The following is a 19,463-nucleotide window of genomic DNA, read 5'->3' as shown; positions in this document are numbered from 1 at the left end:
CGCAAATGGACCCCAAAGGTGAAAGATGGGGAGGGGGGAAAAGGCAAAAAGGCCCATCACCCAATTCGGGGTCAGGGGTGAACTTCAGGGAACCAAGCCTTCTCAGCCAGAACCCCTCTTGGCGGCCTTGTCCTGGAGTGGGGCCTAGCACAGCGTCGGCAGGGCCAGACACGTCGTGGGGGGCAAGAGGATCTGGGGGCGGGCTGGGAATCATTGCTGCGGGCGTTCGGCCTGGAGCTGCCGATTCCTCCCTGGACCAATCCCGGGAACCCAGTTTCTCCGGCCGCCTTGCTATCTCTTTCCCGGGGGCGGCCCTCCGGACCGGAAATATAACTCCCCCGACGGCTGCTTCTACAGCTCGTAGAGAGGGAAGGAGTGCCTGGCCATGCTCGGACTGGCTTGCCTTCCCAATAGCCTCTGTCCGTCGAAGGTCCAAGCCCCCAGCCAGGCTCAGCGGCAGAGCGCCAGCCTTGCTCTCAGAAGGCTCAATCTCCGACGGCATCTCCGGAGAGGGCCCTTGCTACCAGCCAGGATAGGCAATGTTGATGTTGAACTAGATGAGCCACGGACTCCGGGGAAGGCAGCTCCCTCTGTCGCTGGGGGTGTGGTGGTGGGGAGCTCCGACGGCGCGTCCCTAGCAACCGCCGCCGCTGCGAGGGAGAGCGGGAAGGCGGGCTGCAGGCTGCAGGCCGAGGCCGCGAGACCCTCCCCCGCCCGCCTGCCTGCCTGGCTCTCCCCCTCCTCCTCCTGACGCAGCGGCGGCGCCTCCTCCCCCATTTAAACCGGGCGGCCTCCCGTCCGAGCGCAGCCGCGGCTCTGTCCTCCTGCCAGCCACCGACGCCCCGCTCCCAGGCGCTTGCAACGCGGGAGGCCGCGCCGGGACGGCCCCTCCGTAGCAGACGGAGGAGACCCCGGCCTGGCCCGGCACCGAGGGAGGGAACCAGCTGCTCTGGGCTGTAAGTAGACCCGCCTCCCCATCGTCTTGGAGACCGAAATGGGGCTTGGCCGACGGCGGAGTGGGGTGTCGAGGATGCCGCCGCCTCCCGCAGCACGACTTGGCAACGGGAATGCGGGGGGGGGTTTGCCCCCCCGCCCACGGTCCTCTTCATCCCCCCCCCCCCGCTGACGTTGCTCGGCCAACCGACGGGCTTGGCAGCTCCCCCCATTCATCCATCCTTCCTTCCCTCCCCCGCCCTCTTCCTCGCCTTCCCCGCTGGAGCGATGCCCGCTTGCTCGCTGCCTGCCCAGCCGCAGTGAGCAGTCTGGCTAGCTCGGGAGCCGCCTTTGTCTCTCGCCGCCTGCCTCCGCCAGCGCTCGCTCTCTCGCCGCCGCCGCCGCCGCCGCCACTATGAAGGTCTGGGGACATAAGATAGAATTGCTGACAGGTAATCCGACGCTCCTCTGTTCCCTGCAGGCTCTCGGAGGTCGTGGGGTGTGGGCGGTTGCTCCAGCTTTGGAGGCTCTCTCCCCCCCCCCGTGCCTCTTCTGGATTTGATGCAGCTGCGCTGGGTAGCCAGGCTGGCACAGCTGCGGTGGACACTCCCACCCCCCCCCCAGGGGAGATGAGGAGGCAGCAAGGGCTGCAGATCCAACACCCTCTCCCCAGCTCCAGAGTGTCAGGGTGGGGTAATTTGACAAGAGGGGTGCTCCCTAATGCCTCCCCCTGTACCTCATTTCCTAAATAGCTAATGCTGGCATTTGGGGGGGGGAGTTGTTGTGCCAAGGGACCCTGAGAGTGGCATTCCCTCCCCCCACCTTACTTGCCAAACTGTGAGGGTGTGAAAGGGTTAAAAGGGTTTGCAGGCAGCCCTGGAGGGAGCCTCTGCTCAAGGCAGCCTCCATAATTTCCCATGGGAGGGCTGTGACTCAGTGGTACAGCAGCAGATGCCCTGGCGGGGGTCCAAGTTTGGTCCATGGCATACTCTGCATTCTCCAACCTATGACTCTCCAGGTGTTTTTTTTTACTATAACTCCTAGCAGACCCTGCTGGCTGGGACTAGTTGGAATTGTGGTCATGGAAATCAAGCTGCCTTATCCTGAGTCAGGCCTTGGGTTCATCTAGCTTCACATTGCCCACCAACTGGCAGGATTTGACCGGGGTTCTCTCCTGGAGATGCTGGGAACTGAACCTGGGACCTTCTGAATGTAAAGAGGATGCTCTAACCATTGAGCTATGGCCCTTGAACGCTGTCATACCTGTTGATGAGGTGGGTGCACACTCTGCACATGCTCTGTGGTGTGGTTTTATTATTTCACATGTGATCAGGGTAAGCCCCCTGGCGCTGAGAATTGATTTTGGAGCAGAGACCTGCTTCAAAGCACAACTCAACCTGTGCACTTGACGCTCCTTATAGGCTGAAGCTGCCTACTCACCATATGTCCAAAGCACATTGTTTCTCCCCATAAAGATACTGGGAACTTCAGTTTCTTAAGGGTGCTGGGAACTATAGCTTGACAAGGGGTGAACTACCATTGCCAAGATTCTCTGGCGGGGGCGGTCAAAGCCATCTGGAGGGCATTGGTTGGTGTCAGAACATTGCTATGGTTACATACCACCAATTGCCATCAAGTCCTCTGCTTCCAAATGTGCAACCCTTTCTGTATAGGAGGTGCAAAGTCACAGGAGACGATTCCTTTGCAGCCGACACCATCAAGAGAACCTAGACCTGTGCTAAGCAAGCTTCACAACTCATATTGCATTGATCTGGGTTAGGATGGAAGATTCAGAGCAGGGATTTACCATTCCCCAAGTCATGTATTTTTTATTTTTATTTTAAAAAGGCAGGGCATGTGAAAGGGGGTTCAAAAATTACATGCCATTAGTATTTTAAAACCATGTAAATATAGGCTAGTGAAAAGATTCCTACAGAAAGCATTTTACAGTGCTTATTGCTTGGAAGCACCTTAGCAAGTTTTAAAATAGGAGCTAATGGGTGGACTCAAGATTCTTGTTTTTTAGTTTTTTAAAATAAGTTTGGTACCTCCTGGACTGTTCGAACCCATTGCTCTGTTGTCACTCTCCTACACTTTAACAGTGGTGGCCAAACTGGCCACGAGCAGTTTGCCTGCGGCTCATGAAATAGTGATGGAAGACTTGTGGTTAAGTGGTTAAGAGCGGTAGACTCGTAATCTGGGGAACCGGGTTCGCTTCTCCGCTCCTCCACATGCAGCTGCTGGGTGACCTTGGGCTAGTCACACTTCTTTGAAGTCTCTCAGCCCCACTCACCTCACAGAGTGTTTGTTGTGGGGGAGGAAGGGAAAGGAGAATGTTAGCCGCTTCGAGACTCCTTCGGGTAGTGATAAAGCAGGATATCAAATCCAAACTCTTCTTCTTCTTCTTGGACTGGATTTGGTCAAGTGTGCCCCAGAGCCCTCTTGCAAGGCCTTTGAGGTGCTGCTGCTGGTGATGGCGGCAGCAGCGAGGAAGTACTTTTTTTCTCCACCAGCATCGAATCAGCTGCATAATGTCCAGCAGATCTCTTCCTGGTGCCAAGGGGCATTTCAACCACCGAATTTATGTCCCAAGAAGGTGAAACATCATTTGCTCCACTGTGACCTTTTTTACTTGGCTTTTTTTTGCTGATAAAATAAAACCACTTGGCTCAGCTCCAGCTTTGATGCTCCAGCTCAAACGGAGCCTGCTGCTGCAGAGGGCTTAGAAATGCTGGCAGGTCCCTGTTGCTTGGGTTGCAACACTCTGGCTCCCCTCAATGACATTGACTGGTTGCTTGGTGCTGTGTAGGCTGCAACCTGTAGTGTAGATCTCTGTCCCTTGTGGTTGGTGGAAGACAGCAATAGGCAGCCTCTAGTGCTACAGGTCAAAGCAAACAAAGTGTGTGTCTGTGTCTGTGTCCTGCATTCTCATAAGGAAGGAGTGATTTGTTCTTGTCTCAAAAAACCAACTCTATCAGTTAAGGGGGCTTGGCCAGCTTTCGACCTGTGGCAGCAGAACTATTCATTTCTTCTCTCTCTCTCTTTTATTATTTCTATTATTATTTCATTATATAATGTATATAAAAAAGAGAATATGACAACAGATGAAAATTAAAAGATTAAAAACAAAACTATAAAGTAGGCTTGTACCTGTAGCACACTGGGTTAAAATAACCAAGTCCAAGTAAAGACTATCTGCGTTACCAAATTATCAAGTCTAGTTCCAGATTTGCTAGGCTGGTGGCGAGGTTTGTCTTGAAAACGATGGTTCCTCTATATATGCATTTTACATAATGCCAAGTTATATGAAAAGTGTCCGGAGGTTCTAGTCCTTGTTGAAATCTCAAAATAAGGCATTTCTTATCTTGTCCCACTTCAGTCTGGCTTGTAAGTGTGCAACAGAGACAGAAGTTGTTGTCTTTGCCCTGTTTTGCTGAGGCTTGGGGCCTGCAGGAATTACTGTATGTACTGAGCTTCTTCCAAGACAAGGTGGTTCACAACCTTGGACAGCTCCCAGTGAGACCAGGCGGCTTGCCTCAGCAGTCATCTAAAGCAGGGGTGGCCAACTCCCAAGAGACTGCGATCTACTCACAGAGTTAAAAGCTGGCAGTGATCTACCCCCTTTGGGGGTGGGTTCAGGTCAAAGTTGTTGAGCGTTTTTTTTAGGAAGGAAAGCCCTGTTTTTTGGGGTTCAGGTCAAAGTTGTTGAGCTTCTTTAGGGAGGAGGAAAGCGACATTGAACTTTTATTTTTAGGAAAGCCCTGTTTTTGGGGGGGTTCCGGTTAGGGGTACAGGGCAAAGATGTTGAGGTTTTTTAGGGGAGCCAAAGTTTTTTTAGCTTATTTGGAGGGAGCCAGTGATCTACCATAGACGTTCAGTGATCTACCGATAGATCACGATCTACCTGTTGGACATGCCTGATCTAAAGGTAGGCTGGGCCTTCTCTTCCCATTACCCGCCCTCTGCTGCTAGTGTAAGCAAAGGCCCATGATTCTTCAGGTGTATGCTCGTGCATGGCCAGAGAGCAGGAGAAACTGGAGAAAGCTGTAGAGTCATGGTGAGGATGATGGAAGAGCCATGTGCTCAAACAGGAGAGTGTAGAAGGGGTGCTGAGGGTTTCCCATCAAGAAATTCAACTGATGTGTCATCTGCATCCTCCCCAGACCCTAAAACAGGAGGCATGATAGTCCTGGTGGATCACCTTTGCCTTGCATGTGGCTGAGGCTGATGGAAGTGCAGTTCCCAACATCTGAAAGACAGAAGTTTGGCAAAGGCTGGTCTTGAGCTTGGCAGCCATAATACAAGCAATGCTGATCTTCCGAAACCTCCCAGTGGCTTTTGATAATGTGGATCATACCATTCTTTCACAGCACCTCCAGATTTTGCTTGGAGTTTGGAGGATGGACGCAGGATGGGTAATTGGGGATGCTGACTCTGCTCCTTGGGGACTGGACTGTGATGTTCCACTAGGTTTGTCCGTAGCACTCATTCTGTTGAACTTCTCAATGAAGCTGCTGAGAGAGATTATCTGTACTTTGGGATTGAGGTGCCATTAATGTGATCACATCCAGTTCTGAACATTACAGTTTCTGAAAGTGGCATTCATATAGAGAATAATATTTTTTTCTTTTTAAAGAGCGTGTTGGATTACAAGTCAAGGTACAGGCAAGGAAGCAGTATATATCATCCCTGTGGAAATGGAGTGCATGCAGAAGTTGTTTTAGCAAGTAATAGTAGGAAACAGCATCTAACAAGGCATGCACGTTCTTCCTTGGGAAGGTTGGTGGTGGGTCAAAGCCTGATTAATTAATATTGAGAAAAGGAGATCAGGGCAAAGCTGCACTTGCCTCATGTGGGTCCAGTGGGTTGGGTCAGTCATCTTCCACCAAGTGCAGCCTCAGGTCGTGGGTCCTTGGTAGCAGGAGTGCTCTTCTGAGATGAGCGTAGTAAATTTAAGTTTAATCCAGGCACAATAATGTTTGTGGGATCCCATTTTGAGGGAGTGGGACTGCCCCTGTTTGATGGGGCTGTGAATTCCCCATCAGGAGAGAGATGTGAACCAGCTCTGCTTTTGCATAGGCAGCTTGCTACATTGGCTAAATTTGCTTAAAGTACAAAATAAGAGCCTTGGTAGGTTGAATCAAAAGGGGCCTATCTGGTTCACCACCTTCTATTACACAGGAGCCAACCAGATGTCTCTGAGACGCCATCAAAGAGGGCCTGCACACAATAGTCCCCCTCCCTCTGTTCCCCAGAAGCTGGTAATTCAGAGACTAACAGCATCTGGAGGGAGCATTGACACTTTTATTGGCTCCATCTATTGCATGGGCTCCATGCCTTTCTGACAGACAGGATCATCTATCTAACACTCAACCTCCAGGCTTGACTGCCACAATGTCCTCCACTGGCCCTGAAGCTTCAGGCTCTGATGTTCCTTTTGCCTGCCTCCATTCCTGTTTGAGGCAAAGAGAGGCATATCAAATCTGTTAATGCTTCTGAATTACAGAATTAAGATTTGTGAAGTGGCAGGAAGGGTGCTTTGCTTGTATTGCTCCTATACACAAGAGAACTTTGGATCAGAGAATATGATTCTTTGCAGAAGGGAAGGATTTCTTGCTAGGGACTGAATGAAGAGAGAGATGTTGAGTAGGAGAAAAGGATAGGAAATCCTGGCAAGGCCAATGGAGAGCCTTTAGTAAGTGGCTACATTTCATCTCCATCTCCATTTTTCACTAGGAAAGGATGACCTTTATTGAGGCCCTGGTGTAAATGTTCAGAGCAAACCTTGGGACTTAATCATTTCTGATATTTAATCCTGAAAACCACCAAGCACTGTCCTTAAATGACAAAATTATACCCTTCTTGTTATAAGCTTTACCAGGACTGGCTGTGAAATGTCCAGAGCAATGACAGATCAAATGCCTTTTCAGACATTTTCTTGCATGTATTATGCATTCTCTAAAGTATAAGAAAGGCTGCAGTTCAGTGTAGAGCATCAGCTTTTTATCTAGAAGGCCCCATGTACAATCTTGACAGCATCTCCAGGTAGGGCTGGGAATGGTTCCCTGCCTGAAACCCTGGAGAGTCGCTGGTTGGCAGTACAGCTGGACCTTGGTTTTGGAACAGCTTGGGCTCCCGAATGCTGCAAACGGAATGACTGTTCCGTTTTGCAAACTATTTTTGGAAGACAAATGTTTGATGGGGCTTCCGTGGCTTCCCATGGGCTGCAGGAGCTTCTTGCAGCCAATCGGAAGCCGCACTTTGGTTTTTGAACGTTTTGGAAGTCGAACGGACTTCCGGAATGGATTCTGTTCAACTTCCAAGGTATGACTGTACTAGCTAGATGGACTTAGCACTAGCTAATCTGACCCAGTATCGGGTAGCTTCCAGGGCAGTAATTGCAGATGTGCTATCAAATGTGTTCCTTCCAACAAATCAGTTCTTGTAAAGGTGTGCCTAAAGCAATAAAGGAAGGCTCAATAAATGAATGAATGGACTGGAGTACTTCCTCATTCCTAGTCAAGCTTTTGCTTAAGTGCAGCTGTATAGTTGGACTTGAAACTTATCAGTTTAATATCAGCATTTGGGGACATTTCCTCCTGGTGCTATTCTTAGCAATGCTATCAAGGCTTCCTTTCCTCTTATGTACCTGGGCTGACTACATGTTTTAACCTTTAAAACTCTGGTTGCCTTGTCCTACCTCTTCTTCCTGTCCTTGAACTTTTGTCCTTGCTCAAAACTCTCCCTCTTCAGCCACTCTGTCCATCCTCTCTTGCCGTCCTTTGTTTATATCAACATGTACAAGCCTCCCTCCTTCAAGTCTGAGAGAAATGGGACAGCTTCATTCTTAGGCAGGAGCAGTATGGGGACTCCTCTCTCCCGCATGGAACTCAGAAACCACCCTCAGAGCAATACTAGGACCTGGATGCAGCAGGGGGTAGGGTGCAGACCCCTCTTGCCCTTAACAGAGGAGCCCAGCTCGGTTTGCAATGACACGTGAAGTGACTCCCATCAGGGTAGGACCTCTTGCTGCCCCAGGCGTGCGTCAGAATGCCTGGCAAACCTCACAGGTCTGAGGGGTCTGCCCCACACCCTATTTGACATTGTAAAGCTGCAGCACTGTCACCATGAGGCAAACATGCGTATGCGTGAGCTGCGATGCCACATCATAGGTAGAACCAGGCAGAGGGCCTTCTCGGTAGTGGCGGCTGCCCTGTGGAACACCCTCCCATCAGATGTCAAGGAAATAAGCAACTATCCTACTTTTAAAAGACACCTGAAGGCAGCCCTGTTTAGGGAAGTTTTTAATGTTTAATGCTGTGTTGTGTTTTTAATATTCGATTGGGAGCTGCCCAGAGTGGCTGGGTAAACCCAGCCAGATGGGCGGGGTATAAATAAATTATCATCATCATCATCATCTGTGAAGGGTGTTCTGCTGAAGGAAGCCAGCAGGCAGGCAAGAGTGAGAGAAGGTACCAATGCAGGACCTGGCTATGGAAAAGCAGTGGTGGCTTCCTCTCCTGGTTTCTAATCACAAGGCAAAAAAACCCCCAACAATCTTTGAGATCCCCAGTGGTCTTGCTTTGGGTGGACGGGGAAAATTCCTCTTCCCAAGAGCCCTGCTCCTTCCAGCATCTGTAGCTGGCAGAACACAGAAGGGCCTGCCAGAAACACAGCCTTGCAGAGCTTGGACCTTGGGAGCCTCCCACCTTCTCTCACTCTCTGATACCTACCCTTGGTGCTTAGACTGCTGGGTTTTCTTCTTCATCCCTCCCTCCCCAGCAAGTCTCCTTTTCCTGGCAGACCCTTCCCCCAGGCTTCTATCCCGTGACTGAGCCCCCATCACACCTCCTTGCCTAGCTAAGCCCTGAGCTAGCTGGTCATCTCTTATCCTTTGCCCTTGACTCCCACTCCCTGCAGAATCAGCTGCCCTCTGGCCTCCCTGGCAGCACCTGGCTTCCCTTCTTTTGCAGACAGCTTCATGAGTTTCTACCCAGGTGCAGAGGCCCTCTGGCTCCAGCCCAGTTCCCGCCTCTGTGCGTCACCAGGCAGGCAGATTCAGCTCCTTCTGACCCAAACTCCCCTGCCCTTGGGAGTCAGGAGAGCTAGCCCCATGACAAGGCAGCTTGGTGAGCATCAACAATGCCACTGGAAACATTTCCTAACCCCTGCCCAGTCTGTGAGAGTTTACCAACTCTTATTCCCTCAAGACTAGAAACTTGCTTTTTCAAAAAAAGGAAAAAAAGTTGAGATTCTCAGCACATTGAAATAAGAAGCCATTGTCAACTCCTGATTTAGTGCAACAGAATCATTGATGGCAAACAACTCTACCCATGATTTGGTAGCCCCCTAAGCAACACAGGGCCACTGCTGGAAAGCCAAAGGAACCAGGCAATCATGAAGCCTGCTTTGTAGGGTATGCGGAGGCCATTCCTAGTAAACTGCTGCAGAGGGATACTGTTCTGAAGGCTTCCTGCCTCCATCTGTCCTCTGCTTACCGTGCTAAACCCTCTCTGGTATGCAGTGAAATCGGCACTCTAGGGTGTGTTACATGGCTGGGGTTTCCCAATGCAGCAAGACAGAGAATGGGTGTTTGCAGCCCAGATTGTTGCCTCATTGGGGCCCCCAGAAATGTGCAGAGCTCTGGGCTCCATGAAGGAGGCATGTTGTATTGCTGCTGTTTTAGATGGTTTCTCCTTTAACCTTGGTGTGCTTTGATGAGATGTCAGCCACCTTGAGTGGGCTGTGCCCCAAACGGTGGCTTACATAAAGGTGATAAACAATAAAAATAAAATTAACACCCCCCCCCCCGCCCTGCATGACTTCCCTCTCTTCCCTGGAGACCAAGAACTGTGCATTCACCACATGGTGCCATCTTCTTCTGCCCACTTGCTTCATGTGCTAGATGTTCCCCCCAGTTTGTGCTCTGGGTTTCACTCCGTCAGGGTGGATGAAGAGGGGTTGTGTGAAGGATTATGCACAGCATGTGCAAACCAAGGGTTCTGCAGGGGGGAGTCCCAGAGTCTGTCTCCACCAGGTGCTTGCCTACTGGCTGCAAAGGTGCAAATGCGTCAAGACCCCATTGCAGTGAGTGGCTAACATCTTCCAGGCCCAGGATGGCCTGTGGGCAAACCCTTCTGCTGCCCCTGATGTGCCCCTGCCCTGTGGCATCATCCCACTTGCATGTGCCTCTTGGCTGGCACAAGAAGCCACAGGGCTGGGTTCTTAGCCTTGTCAGAATGTTCTGTGTAGTTTGTTTTCCCTGAGGGGAGCTGGGCTCCTCAGCTGGAACAGGGAGGGATAGAGTGCAGTTTACGTTTGTTTAATTTAAATCTTATTTATTTATCCTGTCATGTCTTCCCCAAAAGGCACCCAAAGTGACTCAAACCATTAAAAAAAATACATGGGCATCCATAAAACAACCCTCCCAAATAAAGAAAATGCAAGTACAACAAAATTGCAATGTGTTAATGAACAGAAGGAAGCAGAGCATGTTTCTTATTCCCCGTGTTCAGGTTACCACCCCCAGCTGCTCCTCAGAAAGCCAGAAGATTTTGCAACAGGCAAAGCTGGTGGTGGTATTGTGAATTGCAATGCAGGAGATACTGACAACGGCCCCAAATGAGACATTCTCCTTCCTCCCCGGGAAATGTGACTTCAGTTAACTGCAAACAGGCAGCAAAGGTCCCCATGTATCCTGTTTCTGGCTTAAAGAAGCAGCTCTCTTTCTCTCTTTCAATTTCTCCAAGTCGCTGCCACTGCAATCTGCAAAAAGCCAAGCCAAGGCTCACATGAGTTGGTCTCTGTTTTTGGCTTGGGCCTTTTGCATCTGGCTCTGGCAGCATGTGCAGGAGGTCATCCGGTTATCCTTTGCCTGTGGAGACACCTGCAAGGTCTCCAGGGACATCAATGGGAACAGGACACTGCGGACAGAGGCTCACAGCATCTCTGTGGATGGGGAGTTGCTGTGTGTTTGTCCAGCCACTGCCATTTGCCCTTCTGCAAAACTTGTGTAAGGCTTGGACCTCCGCTGGCCTGAATGAGAGGTTTTTTTCTGAAGTCAGATGAGGTGGTGGCTTTGAGCAGCTAATCTGTGGGAGCCAGAGGCACAAACTTGAAGAAAATGGGGAGCGCGGCAGACAAGGACAGTGATATGGGATGGATTGTGAGGGGCCTCTTTCCCAGTTGCTCCAGCTAAGAAACAGCATCCCCTTTCTAGCAAGCCTCTTCCCACCTGGGAAACTGCAGATGCAGCCATGGGTGGACCACCAACTCTCTTCACAAATGGTCTTGGGCAAGCCATGATTCTCCTGGCCTCAGTGTTCCCCCATCCACCCTCAAATCTGTCTTACAGGCATGATAACACTGGCCTGCCTTACAGGGCTGTTGGAAGCGTGACCGAGCTAATGTGGGTGAACCATCCAGGGCAAGGTGCTCTATGAATGCAAAGCACGGTGACAAATCCAACTTTACTTCCTGCTCCTGAGCAGGAAGCTCTGCCACCTGAAGTGTAAGGAGGTCCAGGGAAGTTCTGCCTGGTTCCTGCCTGGGTCAGGATTTGGGCAGCCCTGGGGCTGTGCTGACTGCTGTGCTTGCATTTCCCCCTTGTGCAGGACTTTTGCTGCAGGAAGTGACCATGGCTGGCCTGCATGAGCAGCGATTTACAGAAGAGAAGCCACTGCTTCGGGGGCAGGACACTGAGCTGGTGAGTCCTGCTGGATTTGGCATCACTTAGCAAAAATTTTTTTTAAGGGGACAAAGCAAGTGGTAGCTGACAAGTGTATGGAATTGACAAGAGGCCAAGCAACCCCTGGACTTAAATCTAAGCTCTTCCCAGGACTGGTGCAAGATTCAGCCATTGTCAAACTGCTTTGGGAATGGTGTCCTTGATGGTCTCAGATTCAAAAGATACCTGAGTGAGAAATTACTCAGAAAGTCAGCAACAGTTGGGAAGGACTGTTCCCTTAGAGCCCTAGTTTTGGGCTTCTCAGAGGCATCTGATTGACAAGTGGGGAAATGAGGCTGATGCACTAGGTAGGTCTTTGGTCTCATCTAGCAAGGTTCTTAAGATACTTGTCCTGAAACTTGTGCCAGTGTGACTTTGAGCTGGTCACACACCCAGCTGGTCACACACCCCTTCCATTGGAGCTCTGTGGTCTGTGGCCTCAGGACCAAATTCAGCCCCTTTATACTGCATAGGCTGCCAGTTGCTCACTCAGAGGCAAGAGGGATGTATGTGGGTGTAGAGATGTCCAATGGGCCACAAGCAGGAAGCAGGGCCCTGCCTACCACCCTCCATTCCTTCTTCAGTGTGGATCCCCAGTAAACAAGAGGATGAACAGAACCTGATGGAAAAGCCAAAACCCTCCTGGACATGTTGGCAGGTTGGCCTCTGATGTGATGCTGATGTGGGTGCCACCAATAAGGAACTTAAGATACAAGCCTGGTGAGCCATGTCAGTAACAAAGAAGTTTGGAAGCTGTCTTCTGCCATGATATATATGCAAATATTTATATCTTGCTTTAAATCCAGCTCCAAACAGGTGTGTGCAAGTGAAATTCCAAACTCTGGCTGACTATCATTTTCTCCTGGCTTGAGGAGAGAGAAGTAAGCCTACTTGGTACTTCACACCAGCACACAGCCAACTTCCCAATTTCCACTTGGCATCTACACCACGGCCTCTGGCCAGCATGTTGACCAACCAGTCTACCTCCCAAAATCTGTGCTCTAGAGATGGGCAGAGATTCTCCTAGGCAGTTGCACCTACTCTTAACCTCAAATTTGAGAGGGAGGCTGGCGGTTGTATGGCTGTTACATTGCCAAGGTTTGCCAGTGACAATCTGGAATGCCTCAAGTTCTCCACCCCGATTTGTAGAGAGTCAGGATAGATCCCAAACTTTCTGTGACAGGCAGCTGAATGATCCCCCTTTCAGGAAACACAGTATGGTGATGACGTCCCAGTTTTGGGGAGTGCACTCAGTAGGCTTGAAAGAAAGCTGTGAGCTATAATAGCCTGTATGAGAAATAATGGTTTGATTTGGTCTGTTTCCTTCCCAGGAGAATTCAGATACTTTCCTCTCTGCAGTGAACACAGACTGGAAGGTAAGTTGCAATGTATTCTCCTTGCCTTTCTGCGCCTGCCATGCTCAGCGTGGTTCAATACATGCAGGCTGGTGGCTTAAAAATGTCAGAAATGGCATTTGGGGCTGCAAGGAAAGGCACCTATTAAGTCTGAATAAAGGTGTGTTGTTCAAGGTGTTGTCACCTGCTAGGCCGGGCTTCCATTGGTCAGTTTCTTTTAGCTAACGTGGGAGCCAAACGTGTGGTTTAGCAAAGTCCATCTGGCAGGTGTCTCTAGTGATTTTTATGCAATTAATCACATGAGTTGTGATGTTTAAGACAGCTTTTGTTTATTTAAAGTCAGATAACAAGCAGAGTTGCAATTGGGTAAGTAGGCAATGGCCTTATCAGACAGAGCAAAACCAACATCACAGGCAAGAACTGAAGAACAAGGCCATAGGTTTATCTGTCTGTGTCAGCAAATTCCTTTGCACGTCTTCACAGACATATTGACTCTTTTACAACAGGAAGGGGGGGTTATTAGTTTGTGTGTGTTTTTTTGTTCTTGTTTTTATCATGTATTTTGTGTTTTTATATTGTATGTCTATGTTGTGAACCGCCCTGAGATCTACGGATGAAGGGCGCTCTACAAATTTAATAAATAATAAGAATAGCATCTATTCATACTTTTTCTGCCTTTACACCTCAGACTATTTATCAGTGTACTTATCAATAATTTTCTCAATGCATCGCCCAAGTTATCTTTTGGGCTACTTATCACTACATAGGGCTTCTTGTCACATTAGCTTTCTTTATGTAGCTTCGCCAACCTGGTGCCTACCTTTCCCTGGGATTTGGTAGAGGAGGCAATGCTTTGGTTCCTTCTCCCACAACTGTCTTTGCCTGTGGGAGGGGGCAGCACTGGTGTGTGAAGGAGTTTTATTGTGGAAGTTGAGACACAACCTTTGTACAGCGGAACGAGTGACTCCTGCTACACAGGGAGTAACAGGATAAAGCCTTCAGGCACCCGCTAGGGGTGTGCCCTGACAGGCCTCAGGCTGAACCTTCTGTGCCAGGTGAGATGCCACCCCAAAGGCCCTCCCCCCATAGGGTGAGCCTGCTGATTTGATTGGCCAAGTGGCTAAAGAAGGGAAGTCCATTACCTACCCAGTCCAAAAAATTTTTCCTCTCCCTTGCCTCAAAGAACCTCACCTTTTGCTGTAGAGACAGATTTTCAAATACTGTTTCCCAATCACCAAAGATAAGAGAGTTGCCTCTGTTCCCTGAATTTGCAATCAATCTGGTGGTCTAGGTTGGAAGATCACAGTGAGACATCAAAATGACATTTACCCAGAAACCCTAATCTGTGGAGGCCGCTAGGACTCTTGTTTGCAATAATTGCAGACTTGAAGAGTGTGGTTGTTATTGAATGTATTATTGTTTAATTTAACAATTTAAACTGTAATCATCATTATCAGGGCAGCTTGGCAGTCTGTCTCTTCTGGGTCAAAGCAGATGGGTGGATGTGCATATTGATTGGATGGGTGAGTGGACTGCTCGTCAGAGGAAGACCCCAGCTTTGTGGAATGGTGGTTCGGAAGATTGGGAAATGGGCTTAGACATCTGGCATGAGCCTAACTGGATAGCAGACACATCTGGCAATGCAGACCTGAGAGCTAGGAGCCAGGTGAGGGCCACATCTACCCTTTCCAGTCTAGCTCTGGAAGTTTAGATCTCCTGAAAGCAAGAACTTTCTGTGGAATGGCTTTCTCTCAACCTGGTGCCCTCCAGATGGCACGTGGATGGCATCAGGTTGGGTAGAGCTGTTGTGGAAAGGAAGGTGGCCTGTTGTCTGTTGCAGAATCTGCGTGGAGGGATGTCGAGTGCCTGAAATCCAAGCTCATTTGGCTGGGAGGAATTGCTCTTGTTTCCATGGTAGTGGTTGCTTGAGCAACAGTTCTTTGAGTGTTCTCATGTCAAAGCTTCAGCAGCTCTTTTGCCTGCCACTGACTTTTCTTTCGTTTTCATGCCCAAAGAGACAGAAGTCTGCAGCTTCTGAGCCCTCATTGCTTAGACTATGAACTGTCATGTGGGGAAGGATGGAGGCCATGCTAACGGCTGGCCTCCACAACAAGCAAAGCTCAGGCAAGAGTGGGCTGCCTGGAAAATTGCTCAACTCCTCTTCACCTGTATGCTTTACAAGCCTGGCAGGAGCTGCCTCTTGTCCTTTAGACTAAGACATTTGTTATGTTGCTGTTGTTTTGTTGTTCTGTAAGTGGCCTTGGTGTTTGCAAAGCAAAGCAAAACACAAATCATTTTAATATAGTGTTAAAAATAAATATTTGGCATATCCGCAGTTTTCCTCCAATGCATACTCTGAGCATCCTCAGCATAATGTCCTAGTTTTGACCACTAGGGAGAGTCCCCAGACAACCTGGCACTGTCTCCACTCCCTCCCTCCCTCTTTCCATGCCTTTCTGTGGTTGGATCCCTTTCCTCCAGATGCCAACGTAAGGAAGAACCTGAATCATGGAAGTTGAATAAAACATGGGAAACTAACCACACAGAGGCAAACAAACTTGTTTTGCCTCAGTCCTCGCAATGGTAGGGCCTGGGCTTCCTGCTTCTTGCGTCCCTTTGATTTGCTGATATGAGGATCTTCAAGCAGTGTTAACTGCAGGTTAGATTGCAGGTTCCTGCTCAGTATGCATTTATGATTATTCCAGCCACTCCAGAGCTGGTCTTTTTGGAATTGCACAGACCAGGTCTCACTTTGACTCTCAGTGTGGTTTGGTGCGCTGGATTCAATGTGTTTGCCTAGACCTCTTAGAGAACTGGATGGACTTTCAAAAGCAGGGCAGGAGAGCTCCTCCTTCTCCTCCTAACCACACATTCTCACTGTGTACATTCTTCCCTGCTCCACCCTCCACAGCTACCACACCACGGACCTCTACCACAACCTGGTAGGAGGAGACCTCTCCTTTCACTTACTGACATCTCAATTCAGTGTGGCCACAGCCACATTTCTTGCTGTTCAGGGGGTAACAAGCATCTCAGCCATTTTCTTCTAACATTTCGCAAAGCCTCTGTCTGCTTGCTTTCAAGTGTATACTCCTTGCTAGAAGTATTAAAATTCTGTGCCCATCATAGCTGGATCATGGTGACCAATATGAAATTGTTCAAATTTGCTGTTTTGTATTATACATTCTAGTTTTGCTAACCATGAGAAGGGACTGCTGAAAATCTGGTTCAGCAGCTGCTCTGACTTCTGAAACTTCAACCATCAGTGCCCAGACACTTTATAAGCTGTAAAGGATCTTGCTTTTTAAAAATTAAAAAACCATGAAATTCTCAGGAAGTTGAATTCTGTGTCCTCAATTTCACATAATCTGCTTTTCCTGTTCTTCCTGACTATGTAAGTCCAGGTCCTTTTTGAAGCGCTTGTGCAGCGTGACTACATTGGGCTTTAAGCTATCCTGGCTGTCAGTTTCCTTGGGGGGCTCTGGGTTCTTGCATCTTCAGAGAGTTTTCCTGCCTTGTCACCAGAAATCTGGACGGTTTTTGTAGGAGCTGGCACAGGAACACAGACCATTGAACATCTGTGTGCACTTATCCTCATAAAAGATACACAGAGAGAATGAATGAATAGATGAATGAAATAACTGCTAGAGCCAGGTTTTATTCCATTTGAATTCCGGGTAGACAATGTTCTGTGGCCTGTGAATGACGGGAATGAGCTGTTCTTCCCATTAGGAACTGCAAATGCCACCCCAACACAAGCCCGTGAAATCACTCCTGCTGTTTCCTGGCACAAGTGACAGCCTTCTTTCTTCTTTCTGCTGCTCCAGCTCTAAGAAGGTGCGCTTCTGGTCATTGCGAGCATCAATTAAAAATAATAATAATCACATCAATTTATGTCTCCAGCATGCTGAAGAGGTTAAAATCAACTATTGCTGGTCTGTGAGCTACTTTGTGCTCCTGTTGCAAGTCATTGCAGGATGAGGTTCACTGAAGCTCAAGTCCAGTGATCCATCTTTTGTTTATTTATTTATTGGATTTGTAGACCACCTTTCAGTGCAAGATGATGCCCAGGGCGGCATCTCATGAAAGCAGGAAAAGCGCCACATAGAAGCCATACAAATGGCACTAGCAGCAGTTGCCGAGGGTCAGTAAAATTAGCATATTCATAAAATCCAAGACGCCGTTAAAAAAACACGATACAGACCATTGCACACCAAAATGTTCTGTCCTCAGACACCACCCACCTAATTTTGAATACTGTGTCGGTGCATGTAGAATGAGATGCTAAAGAGGGCCTCCAATGAAGAGCAGGCTCATATGGGCCAAAGGTGAGCCTGTTCCCAAACAGTTCAGGGCTTTGTTGGCTGCTAAGCAGAAGCAAGCAATGTCTGTCAGTGGTGAGCAAGGATGTCACCATGCCCCACCGTCAAGGATCTCACCCCTGCAGGAGTCTGGTCACCTTCTCCCCACGGCAATTCCTCCTCTGGGCTACACCACAGAGGCAATGCTGCACTCTCATATTATGACTGGGGGAGGAGACCTTTCCCTCTTCATGTTGCTCATAATTTTCTAAATATCTCTCTGACCTCCACAAAGTGGGGCTTTCCAGCTGAGAAAAACATGGCTACAGTGCTTCAAACTTAACATGTGTGGAGGGCATTTTAGCCCCCAGGATCATTTCCCATTTTTGTTTTCTCTGCAACAATATTATTTTTGAGACGGGTTGACTTGAACTGTGAGTCCTATTCAAGGTGTGGCCACACCATTGGTTTACGAAATATTATTAAATGTTTGGCTTTCTTAATAACCTCTTGGAGCTGATTTTGCTTCTCGTTCATTGCAACAGTCCACCGTGTGGACCCTACCTAAGATCTCTCTCTTGGATAATCACAACCAATTTAGACCCTTTCTTACCTCGTTCCAGTTCTCTGGTCACATGCTGGCTACCCCCAAATAATTCTGAATCCTTTCAATATCAGCAGTTTTGATTGGTTTAGGATTTCTCCTGTGGAACTACCAGTGAGAGTTACATGCTTTATTTACACGCTCCTCCTTTATTGGTTGGTTCTTCAGATGCACAAATTTGGAAATAGTGCCGTAAATTTCTAAATAAATCAAGATTGTTTTGGGTAAGGGCCGTAGCTCAGTGTTGCAGCATAGGTTTTGCATGCAGAAGGTCCCAGGTTCAAACCATGCCATCTGCAGGTAGGCCCGGGAAAGACTTCTGATTTCTGGGGAAGTGCTACCAGTCAGAACACACAATACTGAGCTGGTTGAACCAATGATCTGACTCGGTGTATGGCAACTTCCTACATTCCAAATTTGCTAACTTCTCCCAGGGGTGGCCCTTTAAAGTGACCCCTATGCAAAACAGTGGCAACATTGAGAAGAAGATGATGATGATTTTGGATTTGATATCCCACTTTATCACTACCCGAAGGAGTCTCAAAGCGGCTAACATTCTCCTTTCCCTTCCTCCCCCACAACAAACACTCTGTGAGGTGAGTGGGGCTGAGAGACTTCAGTGAAGTGTGACTAGCCCAAGGTCACCCAGCAGCTGCATGTGGAGGAGCGGGGACACGAACCCGGTTCCCCAGATTACGGGTCTACCACTCTTAACCACTACACCACACTGGCCTCCCAGGGTCTTTGGCCTTATATAAACCAGAACATCCACCAGGAACTCCTTTCTGGCTTCTGTTCTCGCCTTTCTTTGAGACAAGCTTCATGGAGTCCCTGAAACTCCTTTCTGGGTTTGAATCTGGCAAACTTTGCTGTCATCTATGCAGCAACACCCAAGTCTCAGCCTTCTCTTATCACATTTCCCTATAGTCCACTCATGGAGCAGCTGCCTTAGCGTTATGTTCCTCCTTCTCTTCTTTCACTTGTTGGAGGCTAATTAGTGCTGCTTCTCCACACTCAGTCTGCTTCCGCAAACACTCATTTTCATGCACGCACACACACAGCCTAAAAACACCAGAACTTTATGAGACAGACAGACAGACAAGTGTCCTTTTCACTTGTTTTTTTATGAATGATCTTTTTGGTGCTGTATTTTCACACCTTGTTTCGATTAGAAATTATGTGACAGACAGACATGCTACTTTGGGAGCACAAGAGTGAAATGTACCCATAGAGTGATTCCGGGCTAAGAAGCAAAGGAATTTTATCTCAAAAGGCAGTGGAGCTGTGTAAAAGCAGCAGCTCACAGGGCATCCAATGCATCTCATGTGTGCATGTTTTATGTGCCATTCACATGACATTGTTCTCATCCAAGTTGGTAGCCCACACTCACCCCCTCCCAATTTAATTTGTCTTTCCTGATCTACAGATCAAGTGGTAAAGGGGGAAATCCAGCATAATATCCCATAATACCCAATTGTGGACATATTGAAATGTATTGTGTGGGCCATTTTTGTGTGTGTAGTGACGTTTTTCTGGATGCCATA

General features: G+C 48.7%; 1 protein-coding gene across 1 annotated transcript in view; it reads left to right on the top strand.

The window, feature by feature from the left end:
• The first annotated feature begins 1,159 nt into the window (after window positions 1–1,159).
• NDRG4 (NDRG family member 4) overlaps window positions 1,160–19,463 on the top strand; it is a 48,633-nt gene continuing 30,329 nt past the window's right edge. The window contains 3 exon segments of the mRNA XM_033157350.1: window positions 1,160–1,385; window positions 11,547–11,638; window positions 12,991–13,035. Coding sequence (XP_033013241.1) covers window positions 1,349–1,385; window positions 11,547–11,638; window positions 12,991–13,035 — 174 coding nt within the window. The 5' untranslated portion in view covers window positions 1,160–1,348.

Source organism: Lacerta agilis, chromosome 8 (assembly GCF_009819535.1).
Source record: "Lacerta agilis isolate rLacAgi1 chromosome 8, rLacAgi1.pri, whole genome shotgun sequence".
Lineage (NCBI taxonomy): Eukaryota > Metazoa > Chordata > Lepidosauria > Squamata > Lacertidae > Lacerta > Lacerta agilis.
Note: the sequence above shows the minus strand (reverse complement) of the source record. Positions and strands in the feature narration are given on the sequence as shown.